The sequence below is a fragment of the Panicum hallii genome, chromosome 1, assembly GCF_002211085.1.
Source record: "Panicum hallii strain FIL2 chromosome 1, PHallii_v3.1, whole genome shotgun sequence".
NCBI classification, from domain to species: domain Eukaryota; kingdom Viridiplantae; phylum Streptophyta; class Magnoliopsida; order Poales; family Poaceae; genus Panicum; species Panicum hallii.
Genome location: NC_038042.1, coordinates 10,334,274 through 10,356,635, shown reverse-complemented (window position 1 = coordinate 10,356,635; position 22,362 = coordinate 10,334,274). Strand labels below are relative to the sequence as shown.

The 22,362-nt window shown below is 49.5% G+C and overlaps 1 protein-coding gene across 1 annotated transcript; it reads right to left on the bottom strand.

The window, feature by feature from the left end:
- Positions 1 to 10,506: 10,506 nt before the first annotated feature.
- Positions 10,507 to 14,441, bottom strand: LOC112902672. The gene is made up of 3 exons (XM_025971840.1): positions 14,145 to 14,441; positions 11,351 to 13,526; positions 10,507 to 11,254 (listed from the first exon to the last, which is right to left on the bottom strand). The coding sequence occupies exons 1-3, from the start codon at positions 14,402 to 14,404 to the stop codon at positions 10,808 to 10,810; spliced, it is 2,883 nt and encodes a 960-aa protein (XP_025827625.1). The 5' UTR covers positions 14,405 to 14,441; the 3' UTR covers positions 10,507 to 10,807.
- Positions 14,442 to 22,362: the final 7,921 nt, after the last annotated feature.

Genomic DNA, 22,362 nt, shown 5'->3' with positions numbered 1-22,362 from the left:
GGAAGCAACCCCTGTGGTCAACATTACCAAGGCGTCAGCAACTGCCTTCCTCAAGTCAAATTGTGTGTCGGTTTGGGGTCCCAAACCGGATTATCACCGACAATGGGACCCAGTTCAAGAGCCAGCACTTCCAAGAGTACTGCGAGGATATCGGCATCCAGCTCTATTTCACTTCTATGGCACATCCCAGAAATAATGGCCAAGTGGAGCGGGCTAATGCTGAGATTCTCAGGGGGCTCAAGATCCGCACCTACAACGATCTTGAGAAACATGGCGCGAAGTGGGTTGACCAGCTTCCAAGCATATTATGGGGGAACCGGATCACACCCAGCCGAGCGATTGGAGAGACCCCTTTCTTCCTGGTGCACGGGGCCGAAGCATGCTTTCCCCCGGAGATCACCATGGGCTCACTATGAGTCCAAGCCTTCGATGAGGACTTGCAGGAGTAGCAGCATCACCAAGATGTAGACCTCATCGATGAGCGAAGATGGCGAGCAGCGGTCCAAAATGCACGGTACAACCAAGCGCTCCAGCATTATCATCAATGGTTCGTGCATAGTAGGGAGCTCCGGGTTGGGGACCTAGTCCTACGGTGAATCCTGAACCAAGAGGGGCTCCACAAGCTCTCGCCCAGCTGGGAGGGTCCCTTCAAGGTGATGAAAATATGCCGACCCGGATCTGTTCGCTTAGCTACGGAGGAGGGCATGCAACTTCCCAACCCATGGAACATTGAGCACCTCCGTAAGTTTTATCCTTAGGGGCTTAACTGAGAGAAAATTCTTTCCTTTGTAAATAGTAGCATCCTTGTGCGGACCAGGGTGGTGGAGGTCCATCCACATAAACTCGACCCCTGGCGTCCATTGCATGATCTATCAGTACCAATTTATCAAGAAAAAATTTATTCTCAGTCTATCTTTGAGGATCGTGCAATTCGGTTCTTTTTCTTATTTCCTGCTTATCCTAACCCCCACGTGGTCCTTTTTTCCCTGCCGTGCCTGAGGCTGGTGTTGAGTTGCAGCGTTGTGTCTCCGCCTAGGACCTCTGCTTCACAGGAAGAAAGGGTCCGATCTTTTGGTGATCGGCTTCAGGAAAGCGTGTTTGTCGTCTGCGGGGTCCAGAGTTGTGTAGCCGCTTAGCCTGGTTCCGTACCCTAAGCCTACATGCTCTACCTCCCTAGGATAAGTGCCGTAGTACCTAGAACCACGGACCCGGAAGCCCGGACCCCTCCAATCCTTGAACCTAGGCCCTGGTGCTCTGATTCGCTAAGCATCTTAGAGGACCCTCGCTGGCAAGGTCCGGGACCCCGTGGGAACGATTGCTAAGCGTCGATTCTAAGTCATGTGCAGGGATAAACCTTGTTTCAATGGTAGCACGTCCCTCGGTAGACCCGAGAGCACATGACAGAACAGGCAATTGGAAAAACGGCTAAGTTTTCTTGCAAAACAGTTAAGTCTTTATTGCTTGTCATATACAAAACATTACATTACATTATTTACAATATACAAAAAATTACTCCTATTCTATTGGCAGTCCGGAGGGGCCCCTCCCGTTTGCAGGTCCGGCCCAGTGAAGCGCTCGAAGCGGGCGGCCACGATCTCCACCGCCTCTTGCACTCCTTCCCGGGCAGCGGCCACCGTTTCTGGTACGGGGCCAACCAGGACTGGAGTCAGGGGGATCGCGGGGTCGTGGCTCCAAAAGCAAGTGAGAACGAAGTCGACCACCACCCGGGCAACCTCCTGCCCTTCGGTCTCCAGGCGCCTGACGACGGTGGACTCCAAGCGTTGCAGATGCTCAGCGGCGGAGTCCAGCACCGCTAGGATGGCGCCAAGTGAAGAAGGGGCCTCTGCAACCTGGAAGGGACTTAGCCCAAGGATATCCAGGGTGGAGTTTGCTTCACCAACCCACTTCACAACCCGCTCGATCCCGGCGCTCTGCTCCGCCAGGAGTCCCTCCACCTTGGCCTCCTGCTCCTTGAGGTCCTGGGTCCGAGCCTCCATGTCCGTCTGGAGGGCGGCGAGGCGGGCCTCCTTCTCCGGGGCGGCCACCTCCCGCTCCCCGAGGCCTCGGGTCCGGGCCTCCATGTCCGTCTGGAGGGCGGGCCTTCTTCTCCTGGACGGCCACCTCCCGCTCCCTGAGGTCTCAGGTCCGAACCTCCATGTCTACCAGGCGGGCAGCGAGGCCGGCCTTCTCCTCCTGGATGGCCACCTCCCGTTGCTGGAGGTCGGCTCGTTCCTCATCAATCATCTTCACCGCAGCCTTGGCGCGGTCGATTGTGTGATGAGCGGCCCGCTCCTTCTGTTCCACCTCCAGGTCCTTTAGGATCACCGCTTTCTCCCGCCGGGCGACCGCCATCTCCCGGTCGACGGCCCTGCTCATCTTCTCGCGCTGGACATCGCGCTCCAGCTCGAGCTGGGCTCGTTCCTCGGCGGCGCGGGAGGCCACCTCTTGGATGCGGTCCCTCAAGCGGTGCTCCTAGTCGGAGAGCCGGAGGCGCTCGGCCTCCAGCTCCTCCCACTCCTGTCGGAAGCCCTCTTCCATCTCCTCCGTCGCCTGCTGGGCCTTGACCATGAGGCGGGGGAGGGGACCTTCACCCGGCTCGGGAGAGGGCACCTCCCATGCACCACCTCCGGCGCACCCTCCTGTGCGGGCTGGGGGACGGTGTTAGGAGCCTCGGCGACCTCCGCTGCGTCTACCCCCGCTGTCGCCGCAGCCGGCTCCGCAGAACGGGCCTCCGTCATGGCTCCCGATGCAGCCACCGCGGCTAACTCTCCGCCCATCGCGGCTGGTGGGGCCGCCTCCTCCTGGGGTGCGGCTTCGGCCTCCGAGGCTCCGGCTCGGGCCTCCGCCGGCGTGGGCGGGGACGGTGGCGCTGCCGATGTTGCCATCGGCCACCCATCAAAAGTGGATGGAGCCGGCTGGGGGCCAGACCTCCCGGCCGGTGATTCGCCGGAGGATGCGGAGGTTGTGGCAGGGCAAGCAGTTCTGGCAAACATCATCAAGATAAGGATCCAGAAATTAAATGGAACAAAGAAAAACATGAGGAGTTAGCCACTCACGTGTAGCCTCGCACCCCCCATCCTGCTTGCGTGATTGGGGTTTCCCTCCTTCCTGAGGATGCCCCGGGTGACTTGTGGGGTCTTTTCACCGAAGGCGTCTCTAGCGGCAGTGGCGGGACCTGCTGCTGCGGCTGGGATGGTGGCGGTGGTGATGCCTGGCGCTGCTGTGTTAGCGGCGGCAGCGGTGGTCGATGCTACGATGAAGACCGCCGCGTCTCCTCCGGCCTCCCCTGTGGCTGCTGGCGTTGTGGTGAGGGTGGTGGAGCTCGGGAGCTACTCTGCCCCCCCCCCCCCCCCGACTCCGCCGTCTTCTGGCGCTTGGCGGCCGGCTCCCCCACGAAGGATCCGTCACCACGGCGGAGCCTCCGTGACTTAGCCTCCTCGCGGTCCCAGCTGCTCCGTGTGGTGGCCGCCTTCCGCACCTCGTCATCCTTGTGGATCGGGATGGAGCGCTCCTTGTCGTCCTTGCGAATCGGGATGGCGCGCTCCTCATCATCCTTGCGGATCAGGATGGAGTGCGTGTTGTACTTGTGGCGGAGCTCCGGCTTCTTCCCTTTCCCCTTCCCGGTGGTGGCCGGGCCTCCATGGCTGGACCTGTCAGGGCTTTGGACGGTGCGCTGCTGGCCGTCGGGCGAGGTGCCGGGGATTCGGATCCCGTGATTGGGGTCGCCCCCCACCTGCCGGACCGCCAGGCCACCCTCGTCGAGAGTCGGCATCGACGCCAGGACCACCGTCCGCAACGCCTGGTCCTCGCACAGGGCCTTGATTCCCCTCGGAAGCACCAGTGACTCCGGGGTGTATGCCTCGCCGGTCATCGCCCGAATCAGGACCTCTAGCTCCGTGCCAGACAGATCTGAGTCAGCCCCGTGCACGATCCTGCTATAGTCCTTCACCCCGGTGAACATGCAGGCCATCCTGGATCGCTGTTGCAGGGGAGCAATGCAGCGCCTCAGGAAGTCGCCCAGCACCATCATGGATGTCAGGCCACCCCTCGCCAGAGTTTTGACCCGATCCAGCATTGGGTCGAGCTCCACCGATAGGGATGCCCTGGCCTTCCAGCTGCTGCGGTCGAGGAGGGGCCCTTCCATCGGTAGCTCAAGGGGGTCGTTGGCGTCGGTCGTGGCAATGACCTAGTCATCGCGCCAGTCCTCCCACTTGGCGCTGGAGAAGGCGCTGATGTAGGAGCTGGACATCCCGTGCCGGAGCTGGAAGTAGTAGGCGCCGATCTCGCGCTTGCTCCTCCCTGTCCCGACCAGGGCGTAGAAATGCCTGAAGATGATGACACAGGGATGGATCCCCATGAACATCTCCATGAAGAGGGCGAAGACGGCCACGAGGAGGACGGAGTGGGGGGTGAGGTGCTGGAGCTGAAGGCCGAACTCCTCCAGGAGCAGAAGTAAGAAGGAGGAGATTGGTGGCACCAGCCCGCAGGTGATGTACGAGTTGAAGAGGACGAACTCCCCCGCGACTAGGTCGTTAAGGAAGCTCGAGCCTGCCTGGATCTTCCTGGACAACTCCGGCGTGGTCCACCCCAAGAGGCGGTGCACAGCGTCGAGCTGATCCTGGCGCTAAAAGCGACGGGGTTGACAAAGAGAAGACATGGCGGCAGTTGCTGCGTGCGCGAGGGGAGAATTGCAAGGACGCAGGAGGAAGATGAAACACCGGGCACAAAAAGCAGATCACAAATGTGCGAGTGGAGACGAAGGGGCGCTGCGGCGTCTAGAGAAAGCAAGTACGAAAAGATAGCCGCTCCCTGCGGCGCATCCCATTAAGTAAAGCTGCTCCCCCTTTGAACTCCACGGCGACCGAGGAGAAGCTGAAGAGTCGCTCGCACTAGGCCCTCGCCTCTCACCCTCTATGATCGGTGGGCTCGGGCCCGCCGGTCAAAGGCATGGCTGCTGAAGGAGGGGGGAAAAAGGTGGAATCCGAGCCGCCGGTGCCGCAGGACGGGCTCGAATAAGACAAGAAGCTGAACCGTCAAGCGCGCAGAACGCGGACAGAGGGCGACCCCTCGGTGATCTCGCCGAAGGGGAAAGATCCTTCTTGCCCCTTCACTGGCGCAAGCTGTCCACCTGGCACAACACTGGGTTATGGCCCCACCTACGGGTTCGTTCCTCACCCGAGGTGGGCCCGGGGGCCTCTGTTGGTACATACGGATAGGGGTACCTCCTGCTAGGGTGTCCAGCCCGAAGGGTGCGAGGGTATCCGTAACCTCGCCCTATGCCTTTAAATGACAGGGTGTACGGCTCGGGTCCGACAGCTGGGGTCGCAGTCTCCGGGCCGCGCCCCGTGCTCTAACAGGTACGGCACCTCCATGTGCCCACAAGGACAAGGTGCTCAGGAACGGCCACCACGGGCTCGAAACCCCCGCGGGGTGGTCCGGTGCCGCCACGTGTGGAAGCCGGACCCTCTGTGGGCCTATGCACCTGGGTCGGCCTCAGGGGCCCGGACCTCCCTTCTCTCCGGGAGGAGGTCCGGTGTCGCCACATGCCCCTGAGGAACCGGCTGCTAAGCCAGTTCTACCACGTGTCTGGTGGCAGCCAGCCTTCTGCGGGACGCCAGCACAACTACCGCATTAAATGCCGGTAGATGGGGTGCGCGTGCCCGGGTCAGGGCGTGGGCTGTCCACTGACACGTCGGGTAGGTATGCTGACACCACGGTAAGCCCGCCAGTTACCGAGGCGGCGCGTCGCATCACCACACCGCGTACGAAGGCGGGCGGCGTGTTATCGCATCACAGCGCCGCGCGCGTGAGCAAAGGGTAATTATGATCTGCTGCAGGAGGACTACGGCGGGCGCTGCTACAGTGTGCGCGGAAGCTACAGCACGGCAAGTCAACACGACCCCTTCGCCCATCAGCAGGAATTGACCCAACAGTGACAGCACGTCTCCCACTGTGCATGTCACTGACAGCAGGCACTGTGCCGGTGAAATGGTACATGACCATACCATGGTAGAAGATATGCACACTAACTTCCCGATCGAGGACTATAGGGAGGAGCCGAAGAGGAAGATTTCCGAATCTGTGGTATAAAGGCTCCAATGTGTACGTTATCTAATATGTCGCCGGGTCCACCTGTTGGGGCTCCGCTCAGTGTACGCGCTCCCCTTGAGCCTATAAAAAGGAAAGCGCGCTCGTTAGAACACAAGTTCTTAAGGATACATAGACTCCCAAGCTCACAAGCTCTCGGAAGCTTAAGTTCTCACAAGCAATACAACATAGAATGGACGTAGGATTTTATGCTCCGGCGGCCTGAACCACTCTAAACCCTTTTGTGCTTTCCGTGTTTATTCACCACTTGATCTAGCATTCCTTACTTCCCCCAAACTCATCCTAGACTAGGATTAGGCGGGTGCATTCCGACATCTGGCTGGAGATTTTCTCCGATAGGTAAGGAGAGTTAAAATTAGCTATTCTACTGGAGATGATCTTACGAAACAATTTGGTAAGGATTAAGTGAGGAATAGAATGAGATTTGATCAAATGTGTATGGTTTGGCGAATTTCTACTAACCTTATTTGTATGTTTGTACGTAGATAGGGTTTTAATGATTGGAAGCATTTAGTGGTTGGAAAACACAAATTTATCGAAACCTGGTGCTGATCAAACCTGCAAGTTCTTGTTATCGTTTCCATGGAGCCGTTTTCATTGATTTGTTCCAAAACCAATAATTGAAAAGGCAGCATCAATCTACTCTTCGGTAAGGATGGATAAAGACACAACACTACTCACACACACACCCATCATCATCAATCTAATCAGCTCTTTAGAAGTGCCAAGCTGGATAGTTGGAGGTATATTTTTCTTCCCAATAAAAGCCACACAATTTAACGCAAAGTAAACAAAAAGCACCTATGCAATTCACTTTTATCATACCCTTACATTCTGGGCTTTAATCTATTTATTCTCCACTAGTAAATATGCTCGTGCATTGCTACAATCGAAGACTAATTTATACATTGTCGTATTTTGTAATGCTAAATATGATTCATCAACGAGATCGCCGGCCGCCTATACGAGACCACCAATTTTGTCCTCTTTCACTTCATGTCCAAATCATGTCATGATCGCGTAAGGCATTGATTGTCCGGTTCCAATTAGGATTAAGATTGATGGACCAAGAAATTATTACTTGCTTGCTTGCTTTAGAAATAACTAGAATAGTACCCGTGCGTTGCAACAGGTAATATAAATTTTATCCAAACCTACAGGAGACCACCAACTTTGGCTCTTTCGTTTCCTGTACGTGTTGTGACCACGTGAGATATTGATTGTCTGGGTTCTGATGGGATTCCGATTAATTTGTTCGGGCTCCGATTAGGATTCCGATTAATTTGTTCAGGTTCCGATTAGAATTTTTATTGGCGAACCAAAAAATTATTGCTTGCTTTAGTAATAATAGAGATAGAGATAGAGAAGTAGAGATAAAAATCCCCCTCTTGCCTCTAGAAATGAAATTGGCCTGTTTGCGTTAAATGGCCATTATACAGGAAACAACATGAAAGGTTGTCCAGAGCAGAACTGCAGAAGCACAGTTCCCTCTGTAGGGGCAAAGGGAGGTAGCTTCGATTGCCATGGCCCCTGCAGCTGCAGGATGAGGGTGAAATCTGACTGGAAATACCATGTCGGCACCTTCCCCTTTCAATGAATCAGTTGGTCCCTCCGCTCCCTCGATGTGTTGGTGACCCGTTCACCACCCAACAGCTCCACAATAGTGCTACGCTCCCAGAGGAAAATGAAAAGGAGTTCACGGGATCCTTTAAGAAAACCTCTTCTAATAACTATTATACCTTTTAATCGGCAATAATATATACATAATAAATATTTTATCTTTGAACCGGCAATAGGAAAACTACATGAGATTGGTATAGTGGTCTGGGAGAAGACAATTCAACTGGGGGTTTACTTGACTAATTTTCTTTTAAGGAATTAGATTTGAGGGTACGTTGGGAATTTAATGTCGCCGGTCAATTTTTTGCTTCTGGTACACCTTCCTAAAGTATTGAATTATTAGCTAGATTGTTTAGGTATTGAAATTGTCTCCAAGTTATCTGTTTAATAACCCCAAAACTCATACTCCCTCTATTCTCTTTTGATAGTCCTATTTTTAAAATTAAATTATTATCTTCTGATAGTTCTATTCAAGTTGACTTCTTGAAAATAGTAAAGACGACTGTTTGATTCAATTTCTGTGCGGAGTAATTTTTCTAAAAAAATGGTATATGTATAGATAACATTGAAATCGAGAAGTCGTAATTAATAAGATGACAAGTAAAGTTGTTATTTTTTATTATTGTATAAAGATAAAATAGGACTGAGAATATTGTACAAAGATAAATTATAGGACTATCGAAAGAGAAGAGAGAGTATTACGTTGCTAGCACTGTCCCAAAAGTTTCTCTGGCGATGCCAACGTTTTGACTTCAAACCAAACACTGGCCAGTTTTAAGTTTCATTGCACCGCAAAATATTAACTTCATTTGCTTGTACTGCCAATCAAACAGCCCCTTAAACGCCGCTCTGCCACTCTCGTTCTCATCATGGCATATGTTTTTTTGCGGCCTGTTGGCGCCGTCGCTGAGCAGGCAAGCAAAAGCCCATTCGACGATGGAGAGACGGATGGGAGAGCTAGGAGCGAGCTAGGGAAGAAGGCAAATTGTCCGCAAACGCTGCGCGAGAAAGGAACCCGTGGGGCAGGAGCAGCTGTCCATCGAGGTGACCGGATGCCAAGGAATGGGTAGGGAAGAGGCAGCAGTGCAGAGCAGGGAGACTAGCACAAAGCACTGTGCTGGATGGACGTGTGTGGCTGTACGTACATGTGAGCTACTCCACCTTTTTCCTGTGGATCAAGCGAACCTAGCTAGCTGTGTGTCTGTCCATACGTCCGTATGGCCGTATCTGCATGTTCATCCTCCCGTCCTTTTCCACTTGATTTTTTCCTGGTTGAATATTCAGCCTGTTAGAAATGGACAACATTATCTTTTTCAAAAAGAAATGGACAACATCCGATAACGTGGAAAATAAAAGGGAGCGAAAGAATACTGTCCCTAGCATGGCACCACGTTCTTTTTTAAAGGAAAAAAATTGAAAGGAAAATGGCACCAAGTTCTAGGACATCTAGATATGGAACCAGAGTAAAATGGCCGGTCTTCGAACTTGTCTCGTAGTGTCATCTAGATCCCTAAATTTCAAATACACGGTCAGATCCACAAACTTACTAATTGTTTCACATTAAGTTCAAATTACTATTTTTAAGTTATAAAGCAGAAGTATTTTTGAATTTTTCGGCTCAACTCTCATTTTTGAAATTTTCTCCAAAATTTTGTTTCAAAACTTTATGTCTCAATATTTCATCCAAAATATTGTTTCAAAACATATTTGTACAAGTAAATATGTTATGATTTTTTTTGCGTGTGTATATGCTTTGTATATATTTTGTATCTGAACAAATTATATAACCAGCTATTTAGCTTAAACAACTGTGATTTGAACTTCACGTGATACGACACATTTTGAAAGTTTAGGGATCTGAATGATACCCCAAGCCAAGTTTAAGATCCGACGGTGTATTTTACTCCATGGAACGAACACTGCCTTGTTTGACACAAAACTGGTTGAATGATCCAAGCTGCTGTTCTTTTCTTTTCTGTCTTTTTATTTGAAAACCGGTAAGGTCACTGGTTCACAATTTTTCCGGTTGAATCGACGGACCAGACCATTATTTTACAATGTGCGGACGTAGATGAAAGATCGGTGTTTGACTGGTGGTGCTCATCTTCATTTTGAAGGTTCATCTCCGACTTTTTCCATCTTTCTTTTTCTCTCCGGCTCTCTCCTCTAACTCACGGATCACGCTGGATCCGCCATTGTTTGCAGGAGACAAACAGCTTAGTGTACTACTGTGATCACTCATGCTGTCATGCATGATTGGCCCACGATCTGCTGATCAGATCGGAGAGCATGCATGCATGCATCAGCCAGCAATTCTGGTGCTAAATAAGGACCCAGGTACATGTTTCATCCGAAACAGCTGGAAGGAGATGGGGCTCAGTTCGGACGTCACTGTGAACATATGATTGGCGGCGCATCCATCAGAGTCCAGATCGGGCTGGCAGCCTGGGAGGGCTGAAGATGTCCTACATGCTACGCAACAAGTGTTTCTGAAAGTTTTTAGTCAGTGGCCTAACTGTTGCATGGGCTCTGAAAGTTTTTAGTCAGTGGGCTCTAACTGTTGCATGGGCTCTGAAACTGTCCAGATCTTATTCCATTTTGCAACAGACTAAGATGATGATGGACGGCAACACGCAGCTGCTTGCACACGGTTGTTCTGGGCAAATTTTTCCACCATTGGTGCACCGAGTCTAGCCGGTGCCCACTTGGTAAGGCAGAGTTCACCGTTGGCTGGCCAATAGTCAACACATTCACTATTGATATGCTGGCACAGGCAGCTTGGGAGGAAGATTTGATATGATGCATCATACAAAGGGAACACAACAACTTGTTCTTCTAGGAAATATGGACATGAAAATGTCTTACACTGGACATGCACTTGTGTACTGAACAACAAGCACGATCCGTAAGACGAAAAGCATTTGGAGCACCATCAGAGCGCACGGCGCTATAGTGTGCCCCGGCTTGGCCATCCCTAGAGTGTACTTAATAATGTCACGGAGACGCTTCATATGAACAGAAATGGAGGTTTGATATGGCTCCATATAATCACTCTACCTTCATGCTGCTCTCACCATAACTATGTACTTATTGATGGCTGCTGAATCGGACGGACGGCGAGCAACTGCTTAACCCTCACAACGAGAGACGTGAGAGGTTCCCTGTGCTCCATGAGCCCAACATCTCCCAGGAAGATGGAGTAGTTCTCAGCCTTTGAGGCCGTCTCTTCCACCATGGACACCGCTTCCACCATGCGACAATTGCCGAAACAGCTCGCATAACAGGGGTCGTGTTCCATCATGTTTATGGCTTGCTGGATGATCACCCTCCTGATCCCCGGGTAGTGAGCACTGGGTTCCATGTTTGCATTCAGCACGTCGACGAGCCTCTTGACGAATCTATCCTTGATATAGCCATGCTCCAGTTCTCGGGCAAAGTCTTCAGGAATGACTTTGCATATCTCTGAACTAAGGCCGATAAGGATCTCTAGTTCTGCCCCCTCTGCATTCATTATTCTTTCCAGCACCTGCAATCAGTATGGCATTTTATTAGTAAGTCATGATTAATCGCTATACATGATCACCTTATGACACTGAACTGATAGCTTGGATCGGTAGCTCACCTCTCGAACAGAGTAAGATATTGCCTGTAGATCCGACTCGTCAAGCTCGGGCCGAGCGTGTAAGCACATACTCCGCAACAGACTAGCAGCAACACATCTATACCTATCATCATGGATCATAGTAGTGAGTTCCTTGACGAACACATGCCCTGTTTCGTTTAATATGACCGAGGAGTTATGCACACTCTCCATTGCTAGCATGGCCAGCGCTTGCCCGGCGACCTTTTGCAGCACGTGATCAGCATGTGTAGCCAAGGGTCGGCCTAGGCTGAGAAATTCCTGCATCAGCCTCGTAATGACCACTTGGATGCACCCAATCTCTTGCCTTGTGTTCCCGTCGACAGCAAGGTTTCTGAGGATTCCTGCCACCAATTTCCTCGATTCTTGGCTGCTCGTGCAGTCCTTGAGGATCTTTGTTAGGTTTCTTAGGAGGAAGGCATGCTTCGATACCTTGTGCCGCAGCATAATGCCGATTTCTCCATTGATGCTTGTGAGCCTGTGCAACAACTGTAGTGATGAAGTCACAAGGACCTTCCCTTGAGAGTCAGTATAGTTCGCGTCGCTTCTACGGTAGGCTGTGAATCTTATGATCTTTGGAATGAGTCCGGTTGATCGGATTATCTCCTCACAGTTGCTCTGATCACAACCAGCCAGATTGTATAGAATTGACATTGCCAGAGCAGGGAGCAGATCCTGGTCGGTCTCTGCTAGAGGCTCCTCCTCAGAGCTCTGTTCGGTGGTGCCAACTTGCTGGGTTGAGCGATCTTGTGTTTCCAATAGGTTACCACTGTCTGGAACTGCAATACACCTTTCCTCGTGGTTGTCAGAGACATTCAGAACTGGATCATGCATTGCCTCTTGTTCATCATCTGTGTCCATAAGTGGGTTTCCTCGTCCTCTCACTTTGTTACCGCAATCAAGAAGTGCAGATACACTCTGAATTAACCCAGGGGTAGTGACCACTCGGAGGCCCTTTGCAAGCTCTGCGGTCACCTTGGCGGCGAACAATCTGATAGTAGTGTTCCTTGGATGCGTCCAGTCCAGCATGTTGATTAATCTAGCTGATGTGTTCGCAGAGGTGGTGAGCTTTGCGAGGAGCTGTGTCTTAGCAGGCTCTGTCTGCAGAAGGTTGTGCATTAACCTGATCCCATGGAGCTGCATCCTGGGTGAGTCTGAGTTCAGGGAATCCATGGCAAAGCTGCTGAGGCTGATCTTCTTTGGAGCAAGCGCATCCCTTTCCATGCATTTCTCCAGAACATACCCGTGGTACAGATTGATAGATTCCATTCCCAGCTGACCTTCGAATCCACCATGACGGGCGATAGATCTCCGGGGGATGAATGTGAAGATGTCGAGCGTGCAGGCCACAAGGTAAAGTATTCCTTGGCCGAGGACCATCCCATAGAAGATATTCAGAGATGGCGCGAGGTTTGTCTTGTCCCCGATGGTGTCATCACCGTCACCATAGTAGTTGTGTGGTATGAGACGCACTAGTGCGAGCACAACACGTAAGGCTGCAGCCGGAATCTGCAAGTTGCCAAATGACACAGCAAGTACAGCATATAGCGCATATACCAGGAGGAAAGCTGAATATATTGGATCATCATGCATGAACACCACCATCGCTAGGGCAATAAGCATGCACAAGTTCATAATCAGTCGGCGCCAAAACACTTGTTTTCTTCCTAGAGCACGATCAACGAGCTGAGTGATTCTTCGGAAACGTAGGCGGCTGATTGTAAGGAGAAGCACTGCTAAAAATAATACGATGAACACTGTCCACTTGGCCATTGTGCTTCTGAAAGTGCCCTCAGCACTTGACTGTATAGAGGGAGCTAACAATAGGATTGCAACTAAGGGGCTACACAGCGACATGGAACGGCGTAGCCGTGTGTTCCCTAGTAACTTCAGAGCTCCTGGGGACAGAAGCCGCCCAAGTGCGGCGGTTAGTATTAGCATGCCAATATTAAGATTATTCAGTCGTTTCAAATCCACATCACTTGGATTTCTAAACTCTGGAGAAGCATTCAGATGTTTCGTCGAGACCAAGAACAGGTAATTCAGAACATTGGAAAGGCTTACGATGATGACCAGCCCCTTCCAGCCAAGAGATCTAGCAGCACCTCTAGTATGGAAGAATACTTGGTAATCTAGTCTATTGTTACGGCTGAACATCCTGAAGTAAGTGTAATCAAACAAAAGGCAGCAATTAGCAATCTGCAAAATGGAATATGAGAAAGGCATACATGTATCTAAATCACAAAAGTTCATAGGAATGGTTCCACAGTATCACCCTAGTAGTTTTGTGGTATAAGACGCATTAATTGTTGGATGCAGAGAGAGGTATTGTTCAATCTATATCTCGTTATGTTTTTGTTTGAATGGGGTTAATTGTTGGGCAGTGTCGTCATCATCTTAAGATGTTGTGTTGATCATAAATTTAACTAGGCTAAACTTGGATAACAAAAGACTTGGTAAATTTTGTGACCAGTGTGTTGATTATGATGAACTCCTTGTCATGAATGTGTATGCGTCGTATATATTTGCCTATGATAAATTATTTGTGTCGGTGAAAGCAAAATTCAAATTTTAATGCTTCTTGGGTAATGCAATACCCTTAGTTTCAAATGCAAAGCGACTGTACAGATGTTCGTATATATATCTATACTGTCGTTTTGAGTGCAGAGCTAATGTAAACCGGTTCCTCAACCAACTAATAATGATATCGATTTCTACTGGGAGTGACGTTGGTTTTAGAACAACACTGATTTGGACTTTAAGGACGTGTGCGTACCTTGCCGCTTCGAGGAAGACAATGGTCGTCGCGAACCAAAAGTCGTCGGTTGGGCGGAGCACTGTGGGGTAGCCGCCGAGCAGGACGACGGTGGCCCACGTGAACGCCAGTGTGCCGAGCGCGTTGCCCGCCCTCTCGACCAACGCGACGGAGCGCACGCAGCAGTTGAGCGCCTTCTCCGGCGAGGCTGCAGCCTTGCCGCCGCTGCGGCGAGCCGGAGCTTCGACGCAGCGGTGCTCTCCGCCAGACCTCTGCGCCATGGCTGCTTGCAACACCGTCAAGCTCAGAGGGAGAGCGTCCAGGTGAGGCGCTGTGAATCTGTGATAAACAGAACGGCGCGGCACCACCACACGCAGGCGCCGTTGACTTTGCAGTCGGTCAAGTCTTTCGTCGGAAAGTGGCCCGATTGAAGAGCTAGTGCCACAAATTCAGTAGTTTGCAAGTATAGTTGTTAGCTAAAAAGAGAACACTCTGTAAGATTTTCATGATAAAGAACATGAATTAACATTAGATCTGCACATAGAACATGTAGATCTAAGGACGTGAAATAAATGTAATATCGGGAACGTAGTTGTTTGAGCTTGAGTACGTCGTGGTGACAGTGACGCCTGACGGCGGCCTTCCCGTCGGCTCAATGCACCTTCAGATTGGATTAAGAAAAGAGTAAAATGTACTCCAATTTCTAAACTTGTCACGAGGTGTCAATTAAATCTTCAAACTCCTAAACTGCAGACTTTCCATCCCCAAACTTGCTAATCGTTTTACGTAAGGTCCAAATCACCGTTATTTCCGTTAGGCCACATGCACGCATGGCTGCTGACTGTACATTGACATGAACCTAACATGTCACCTCTTCTTTGTGCGTTCTCTTTCTTCCTCACCTCTCCCCCCTCTCTATGACCCGCGCGCTGCCGTCGGCACCATGGCCACACAGCTCCCCACCACTCCTCGCTTCCTCCTCTTGCCGACCTCCGGTATCTACTTACCGCCTCTGAGTTCTCCACCGCATTCTCGTACGGCCTCGCCACCACCCATGCCGAGCACCACCGCAAGATCTACCTCCTCTAGTTGTGGAGGTGACGTCGTAGCTTGGGTAGCGGGATAGGGGCGTGGAACCCCTACGGTAGATGGTCGGAGTAGCATGGCAACGTGGGAGCTGACGTGTGCAGCGCAGCGGGAGCGGTGCAGCCGCGCGAGTGGTGCGGATCTCGCCGGGGACAGGCCATGGCGCCACCTCCCATGATAATCAACACCTCACCGATCCGCCGCCTCTAGTTGCGGAGGCAGTGATGTAGCTTGGGGAGCGGGGCGGCGCCCACTTGCTTGACGCCAAGCGCATGCTCACCGTTCTTGCGGGCGCGCTCACCAACTGGAACCTGCACAATGCTAATGCCGTGTAGCTGGACCAACATCGCCTACGACAACGACGCCATTACCACCATCTCCCTCCCGAGCCTCAACCTCGCCGGCTCCTTCCCCGCCACCCTATGAGCATCAATTTCGCCATGAACCACCTCGATGACGCCATCCTGGAGGACCTCTTCCATGCGCTCATGAGATGGTGTGGTCCCCTGCTATGGCGAGGAGACGATGATGGCGAGTGGTAGTACAGGAAGTGGGAAGGAGGCAAGTGAGTGTGGATGGGAGGAAGGGGAAGAGGAGCGGAGGCAGAGGGAGTCGATGAGGCGAGACCGGTGGAGGTAGAGAGCCACGATGCGGGTAATGGTAGCAAAGACCGATGGGGTCTGCTGGGTCCAGATGGCTATGGCACAGGGAGATAGAAAGTAGGTGAGAGAGAGGGAAGAGTGTTGGAATTAGAGCCAAATTACGGTTTATTTTAATTCAAAATATCAAATAAATCATGACAGTTGTGATAGCATAAACAGAAGCATGGTATATTATGCTTCAAATGAAGACAACAAACTTAACAGAAAGTTTAGTAAGTACCTAGAGGCGGGGCCAGTGCCGAAGGCACCGGATGCACCATTACCCTCATCAGTTGACATTCTGAATGGGCCTGTTCAATGTAGCCAATCAAAAGTAGATGCTGTGCAGATGTTCGCAATGCAGATGTGTCACTGGGAAGGAGTCGTTCACACAGCTAGCAGTCGCCCGATGTGCTCCCCAAAAACTTGATCGCCCTTCACTCGGTGCAGAGTTTCGAAGAGGATGGAGTTTCGGAGGCCTGCTCTTCCGGCAAGCCTGTGCACCTAGGCTTCTGGAACGAAGATGCGGAGAAGTAGCAACAGCAGTGGAGTATGTGCGTTAGCTTATTCGCATCACATTCAGGTAACCACTAGGAGATCTCTGGGTGTCCAGGTTCATTACAGCCATCAAACCATCGGTTACCAGTAACTCCAGCCATGATAGCCATCAGTTACTAGTCATTTGTGGTCAGCCATCAACCATCATTTACTAGTCACTTATCGCCATTCAATTAGCGTCGGTTACTAGCCATCAATACAGATTGAAAACTGCAAAAAACGCCCAAGGCAAGCCCAGACATCACACCATGTTCGGCTCGGCTTGGCTCGGCACACCACACCACGACTCAGCGAGGGAGTGCGCGCGCATGTGGCACCCTGGTATCCCTTCTTGTCCTTCTACCAGGTGTGAATAGACTCCACCTTATAAGTTGGTTAGGGACCATCTCAACTTCCAAGGTGGTTTGACCACTAGTGTAACAACCATCATTTTCTATCAGCCTTGGAATTATATGATTAATTGATGTCACACCCAATTTTGGAAAGCAACTGAATGTATCTCATATGTGCGCTAGGATCAAGTTCACACACATATGATAGACGATACAAATATATATCCGAAATAATATCATAATGAAAGAGAGTATTAAGATACTTTATTACATGACCGAAAGTCTTAATCTTAAGTACATAAATAAATGTTTATAACTAGCAACAGAACTTCAACTTCATAGGCAGATGACTGGGAGACATACGCCTAGAACTCCTCAAAATCTTCAGGGAACTCCGGACAATTATCTTGTTCTAAGCCGCATTGGTTTTAATAAAGCAAGCGTGAATATACTTATGGTTGGTACTCAGCAAGTGGAGTAAATTATATGACATGCAAGGCCAAAATCAATGAAAAGCTCACATGGTTTGACCGCAATAAGCATTTTTAGTTGACCAAATTTTATTTAGCAAGCATTGACTAACTGTAAGTATATACCAACCCTCAAATAAATAAAAGAGATAAGTAACAACAACATAAATAAAGAACATCAATTTTGATCATCTTCAAGTTCAATTATCATGTGAGGGTCCAAGCTGCTCTTAACCGTGAACACGGCTGATATATCAGTTTTCACTCTGCAGAGATTGTACACTTTACCCACAACTCGTATTTCCCTTGATGCCCGGGTTTACAAGGCCCTTAAACACTTCCAAGCTGAGTGGCAGGAATTCACTACGAGACCTTTACAAAGATTCCCTAACTTGCAACGATCCGCTAAGGTTTCAGGCCGCATTGGTCATAACCCTCCCTAATGAGGCGGTAACTTAGCCAAGGACCATAAACAAAGCCTCCAAGAGGACCGGGCTATACACCATCGACGCACTCCCCTCTTGCCCTTTCATTAATACCATTACAAGATAAAGTTTGTAATTAATTAGTCAAGACCAGAGCCATGTAGTATTATGGTTGCACTATTTTCCTGGGTGGTTCTCCATGTTCCAATTAATGCAATAATCTTAAAGTTATCACCATAAAGGCATTCCAGAACATGAAGTAAAATAAGCGTAGCGTAGTTTCCAAGTTATCCAACCAAATTCTAGATAAAAGCAATTAGCATAGCTACAACATAAAGTAAACAACCCAGGTTTAATCGAGGAATTTCAAAAGAAACTAGGCATATTCTTAGTTTGGGATCCATCATATTATAGGCACATGCGTCCATATAAAATAAAAGTATGTATTTAGAAAGTTATTAGGACCAAAATATGATCAATGACCACTTGCCTTCTTCAAAGTATGGCTGCTGCTCAGGGCGTCTTCAAAGCCTTGCTCCTGCAGACCCTCGAATGCGCACCGTCTATCGCAACACACAAGTACGTACAAATGAGCAAATACAATAAATAAGAAAAAGTATACCAAACAATATAAATAGAGCAAAACAACATTATAAAGCTATTGTACACATCATAAGGGTCGCGTGAGCATGAGAATCGATGAAAACAGAGTTAAAACGGATAAGTTATGGCTAAAACATAATTCCAGGGGCTTATTTGCAAAAGATTTGAAACTAGAAGGGCTCTAAAAAATAAACCGAGGGCTAAAAAGATTTAGATTGAAAAACAGAGGGGCTAGGGATGGTAGGTTCTATTTTCGAAAAAGATAGGGGCTAAAATAGAAGAAAAAGAATCTGTTTGTGAATACTTTTGAACTGTCGTGGATCGTGAATTGATTCTAATAAAACCGAGGGTTTCTTTTGCAAAAAGGCCTAGGGTTTGACCGATATGGGTTCTGTTGACTCAGTTTAGATTAGATCTAACTTGTCCGATCATGATCCGATGGCTCGGGTCGATCGGGGCGGCACGGCGCGGCGCTGGTGGCTGCGCACGGCGGCGGGACTGCCAGAGTAAACGCAATTCCAGCCACAATTTCGGCTCGGGTTTGGCTTGGGAGAAAGAGAGCGAGGAGGGGAATGCGGCTAGGGGCTCGGGTTGGCGAGCCAAGGCCTGGAGAGGGGCGCATGGCGGCGGTGCACGGTCGCGGAGCTCTGGCGAGGCATCGCGTGCGCGAGAAGGAGGGGAAAAGAGGGAAAAAGGGCCCGCTGCAATGCTCACCTCCACGCGGAGCTTCGGCAGCGGGTGGGGGTGATGGAGCGGTGGTGCAGCGGCAAGACAGCAGCGTCCTCGAGCTTGGCAGTGAAGGCGGCAGCGCGGGCTAGGGTTGCGAGGCAAGGGGCGGCAGCTGCGGCTTGACGAGGGGTCAAGATCGGGGGGCGGCGCCTATTTATGAGGCTGTGGGGGGGGGGGGGGGCTCGACGTGCGGGCCTAGGTCAGCGTGGGGGAGTAGTGCCGCGGCCAGACTCGGGCTCGAGCCTGAGCCTGGCGCGAGGTCGGGGATGAACCCGACACGCAGGGCCCGCTTGCAGTGAGGGAGAGAGGGGAGAGGAGAGAGGGAGCGGGTTGGGCTGCTAGGCCGGGAAGGAAAACGGCCGACTGGGCCGGGGGGGAGGCGAAAGGAAGAGGGGGCGTTGGGCCGGCTGGAAAAAAAAGAAGGGAGGAAGAGAGGGAAATGGGCTGGGCAGAGAGAGAGAGAGAGAGAGAGAGAGAGAGAGAGAGAGAGAGAGAGAGAAATGCATTCAAATGCATTTGAATTTGAATTTGAATTTTAAATTCAAATGGAAGACAAGCACTAAAACAATGCACTGCAGCATGAAATGCACAGGACTTGTATTTTCTTATATCTCTTTTTGTGGCTAAATAAATTATTGGTAATTCATGGTAAATGTTCTAAAATCAAAAGAAATTGAATAAAAACTTAAGGATGCTACAAAAATCTAGCACAATTTATTTAGACTCCTAATTTGAAAATTAGGGTGTTACAATTGACTTAATAGGCACTTGGCCCAATTAATCCAACAGTCCCCACCAAATTCCATGGCATAGATTTGAAATTCTCATTTCCATTGCTATTTTGATTTACTAGTGCTTTGATAGAGACCTGACTAAGGTTGAATATCCACCTAGGACATAGGTTACGCTTGTCCATAACTGAACAATGGACTATGCCTTGAATTGACAGTTTTATGCGAACATATTTCACTGAAGCTCTTAACCGATACCAGGTTGCAAAGTTCATCCCCTTTGTTTGGAGCATATAAGTCGTACTCCTATACCTTTCTTGAGTCTCCAGAGATTACTCGATCTCATACACTCTGACTAGCAGTCGAACTCGTATAGGTGTATTCCTCAGAAGATGTCTCTGCAGAACAACATCTTTGCTTAAAATAAGCCACTTGGATCACATTAAAGTATTAACCAACCTGCTATGCAGAAAGGAGAGAGTGCATCTTCAACAGAGTGAGTTTGTACAAAAGTACTCTCCTTATGAGTTAATCAATAGCTTGTTTCGTCATCCTACTTCACGGAATCTCCAATCAAATAGAATAGGACTCATGTGGGTCTCAATCCCATCCCCTTGACGCCTCGTTAATCACATTCTGTGAAAAATCTTTAGTAAAGGATCTGCCAGATTTTTAGCCATCTGAACGTAGCCCAAACCTATTACTCCGGAGTTGTCGGTGTTTTTACCGTCAGCCTACCTAGGGATACCCTAGGGTAGGTGATTATTTGGTAAGAGATCGCTGGATCTGGAATTTGAAGGTGAACACAAGGACACAAGATACAAATTTAGACAGGTTCGGGCCGCTAGAGTAGCGTAATACCCTACGTCCTATTTTGGGATGTTGTGTATTGCGCCCTGCGCTTGGGAGTTGAGTTGTCTTTTGGCTGCTCTCTATTGGTTCTCTCTCTCTTCCTACCTAGGTATCCCTGCCCTCCTTTATATATCCCAGGGGACGAGGTTCCTAGTAGGATTACAAGGTAGGAGTTGTAGTAGGATTACAAAGTATGAGTCCTAATAGGATTACAGTGGAATTCTAGTAGGAATCAGACTTCTTTTTCCTCACGGGTAGCTTCCTTGCAGTACCCAGGGGATCTATCCCTGACAAGCCCCCGAGCTCTTCATAGCCTAGTACTGCATGCATTTCGAGTACTTCTGAAGTAGTCTTCGGTTTCTTCTGAAACTCCGTCTTGAAGGTCTTCTTCGAGTACTTCCTTGGCTGCATCGAGGCTATGAGGTGCTCATGCCCCTGTTATCGCTATAATTTGACTGGGCCAGAGGATGGGCTGAGAGCAACGTGGTTTGAAGGAGATCATCTTGGTGGTTTGCGAATCGGCTTCTGTATAAACGTATTTAAGGGCCGGGATGGCCGTGTATCTAGTAAGGATAGTTTAAATATAGTAAGTTAGATATTGTATCATAATCAGCTAGGGTTAGTTAAAAAGATCAAGTCTTCGGACTATAAATATGTATCATGAGATTCAATAATCAAGAATCCAACATTCACAACAAACTCTCGGCGCATCGCCACCCCTTTCCACAGGGTTTCTCCAGGTAATCAGCATGCTGCTCCGATCATGCTCCGCATGGTCGGAGCAGCATCGTATTTATCTGCTTATCTTTGTGTTTCTCGTGCTGAAGCGTTGTTGATGGCGAGTGACACTAGTTATCTTAAGCGATTATGATACTGCATTAGTTCTGAATAGTATATCTATGCTCTGCTTGCTGTTCGTAATCGTTTAGCTGCACTTGTACGTGATCCCAGGTACGAGGGCAGCACCTTGCTCTGTTCTTGCTTAGTAGATCTAATCTGTTATGTTAGTTCTTTGTACTACAAGGATTTGGTTTAATATCCGTATGATTAGGCCCTTCAAACGGGTTGAATGTTCTGGCTGCATGTCTGGTGCTTTATGGTAATCTAAGGAGGGATTGTTCCGGGAATCAGCTTGTTAGTTGGTTTTTAGGCCTCCTTTTGGGTTAGCGTCTTGTTATCTTTCATGTTCGTTAGGCTTAACCACGCGTAGGATGTTCCGGTCATACGGTGAAGACTTTCACTATCATAGATTGGATTAGCTTGGTGATTACAGAGCATGCTTTCATCTTTTCTATCGGATTCGTACAAGATATTTGAATATTAGTAGATCTGATAGAAAAGATGAAAGCATGCTCTGTAATCACCAAGCTAATCCAATCTACGATAGTGAAAGTCTTCACCGTATGACCGGAACATCCTACGCGTGGTTAAGCCTAACGAACATGAAAGATAACAAGACGCTAACCCAAAAGGAGGCCTAAAAACCAACTAACAAGCTGATTCCCGGAACAATCCCTTCTTAGATTACCATAAAGCACCAGACACGCACCCGGAACATTCAACCCGTTTGAAGGGCCTAATCATACGGATATTATACCAAATCCTTGTAGTACAAAGAACTACCATAACAGATTAGATCTACTAAGCAAGAACAGATCAAGGTGCTGCCCTCGCACCTGGGATCACGTACAAGGGCAGCTAAACGATTACGAACAGCAAGCAGAGCATAGATATACTATTCAGAACTAATGCAGTATCATAATCGCTTAAGATAACTAGTGTCACTCGCTATCAACAACGCTTCAGCACGAG

Bases quoted from the DNA above. Each gene is read 5' to 3' on its own strand.
- LOC112902672 (XM_025971840.1), bottom strand. From the start codon at position 14,404: ATGGCGCAGAGGTCTGGCGGAGAGCACCGCTGCGTCGAAGCTCCGGCT. The intron at 13,527-14,144 runs GTACGCACACGT...CACTTACTTCAG, and splicing joins GTCTTCCTCGAAGCGGCAAG to GATGTTCAGCCGTAACAATA. The intron at 11,255-11,350 runs GTGAGCTACCGA...TACTGATTGCAG, and splicing joins TATCTTACTCTGTTCGAGAG to GTGCTGGAAAGAATAATGAA.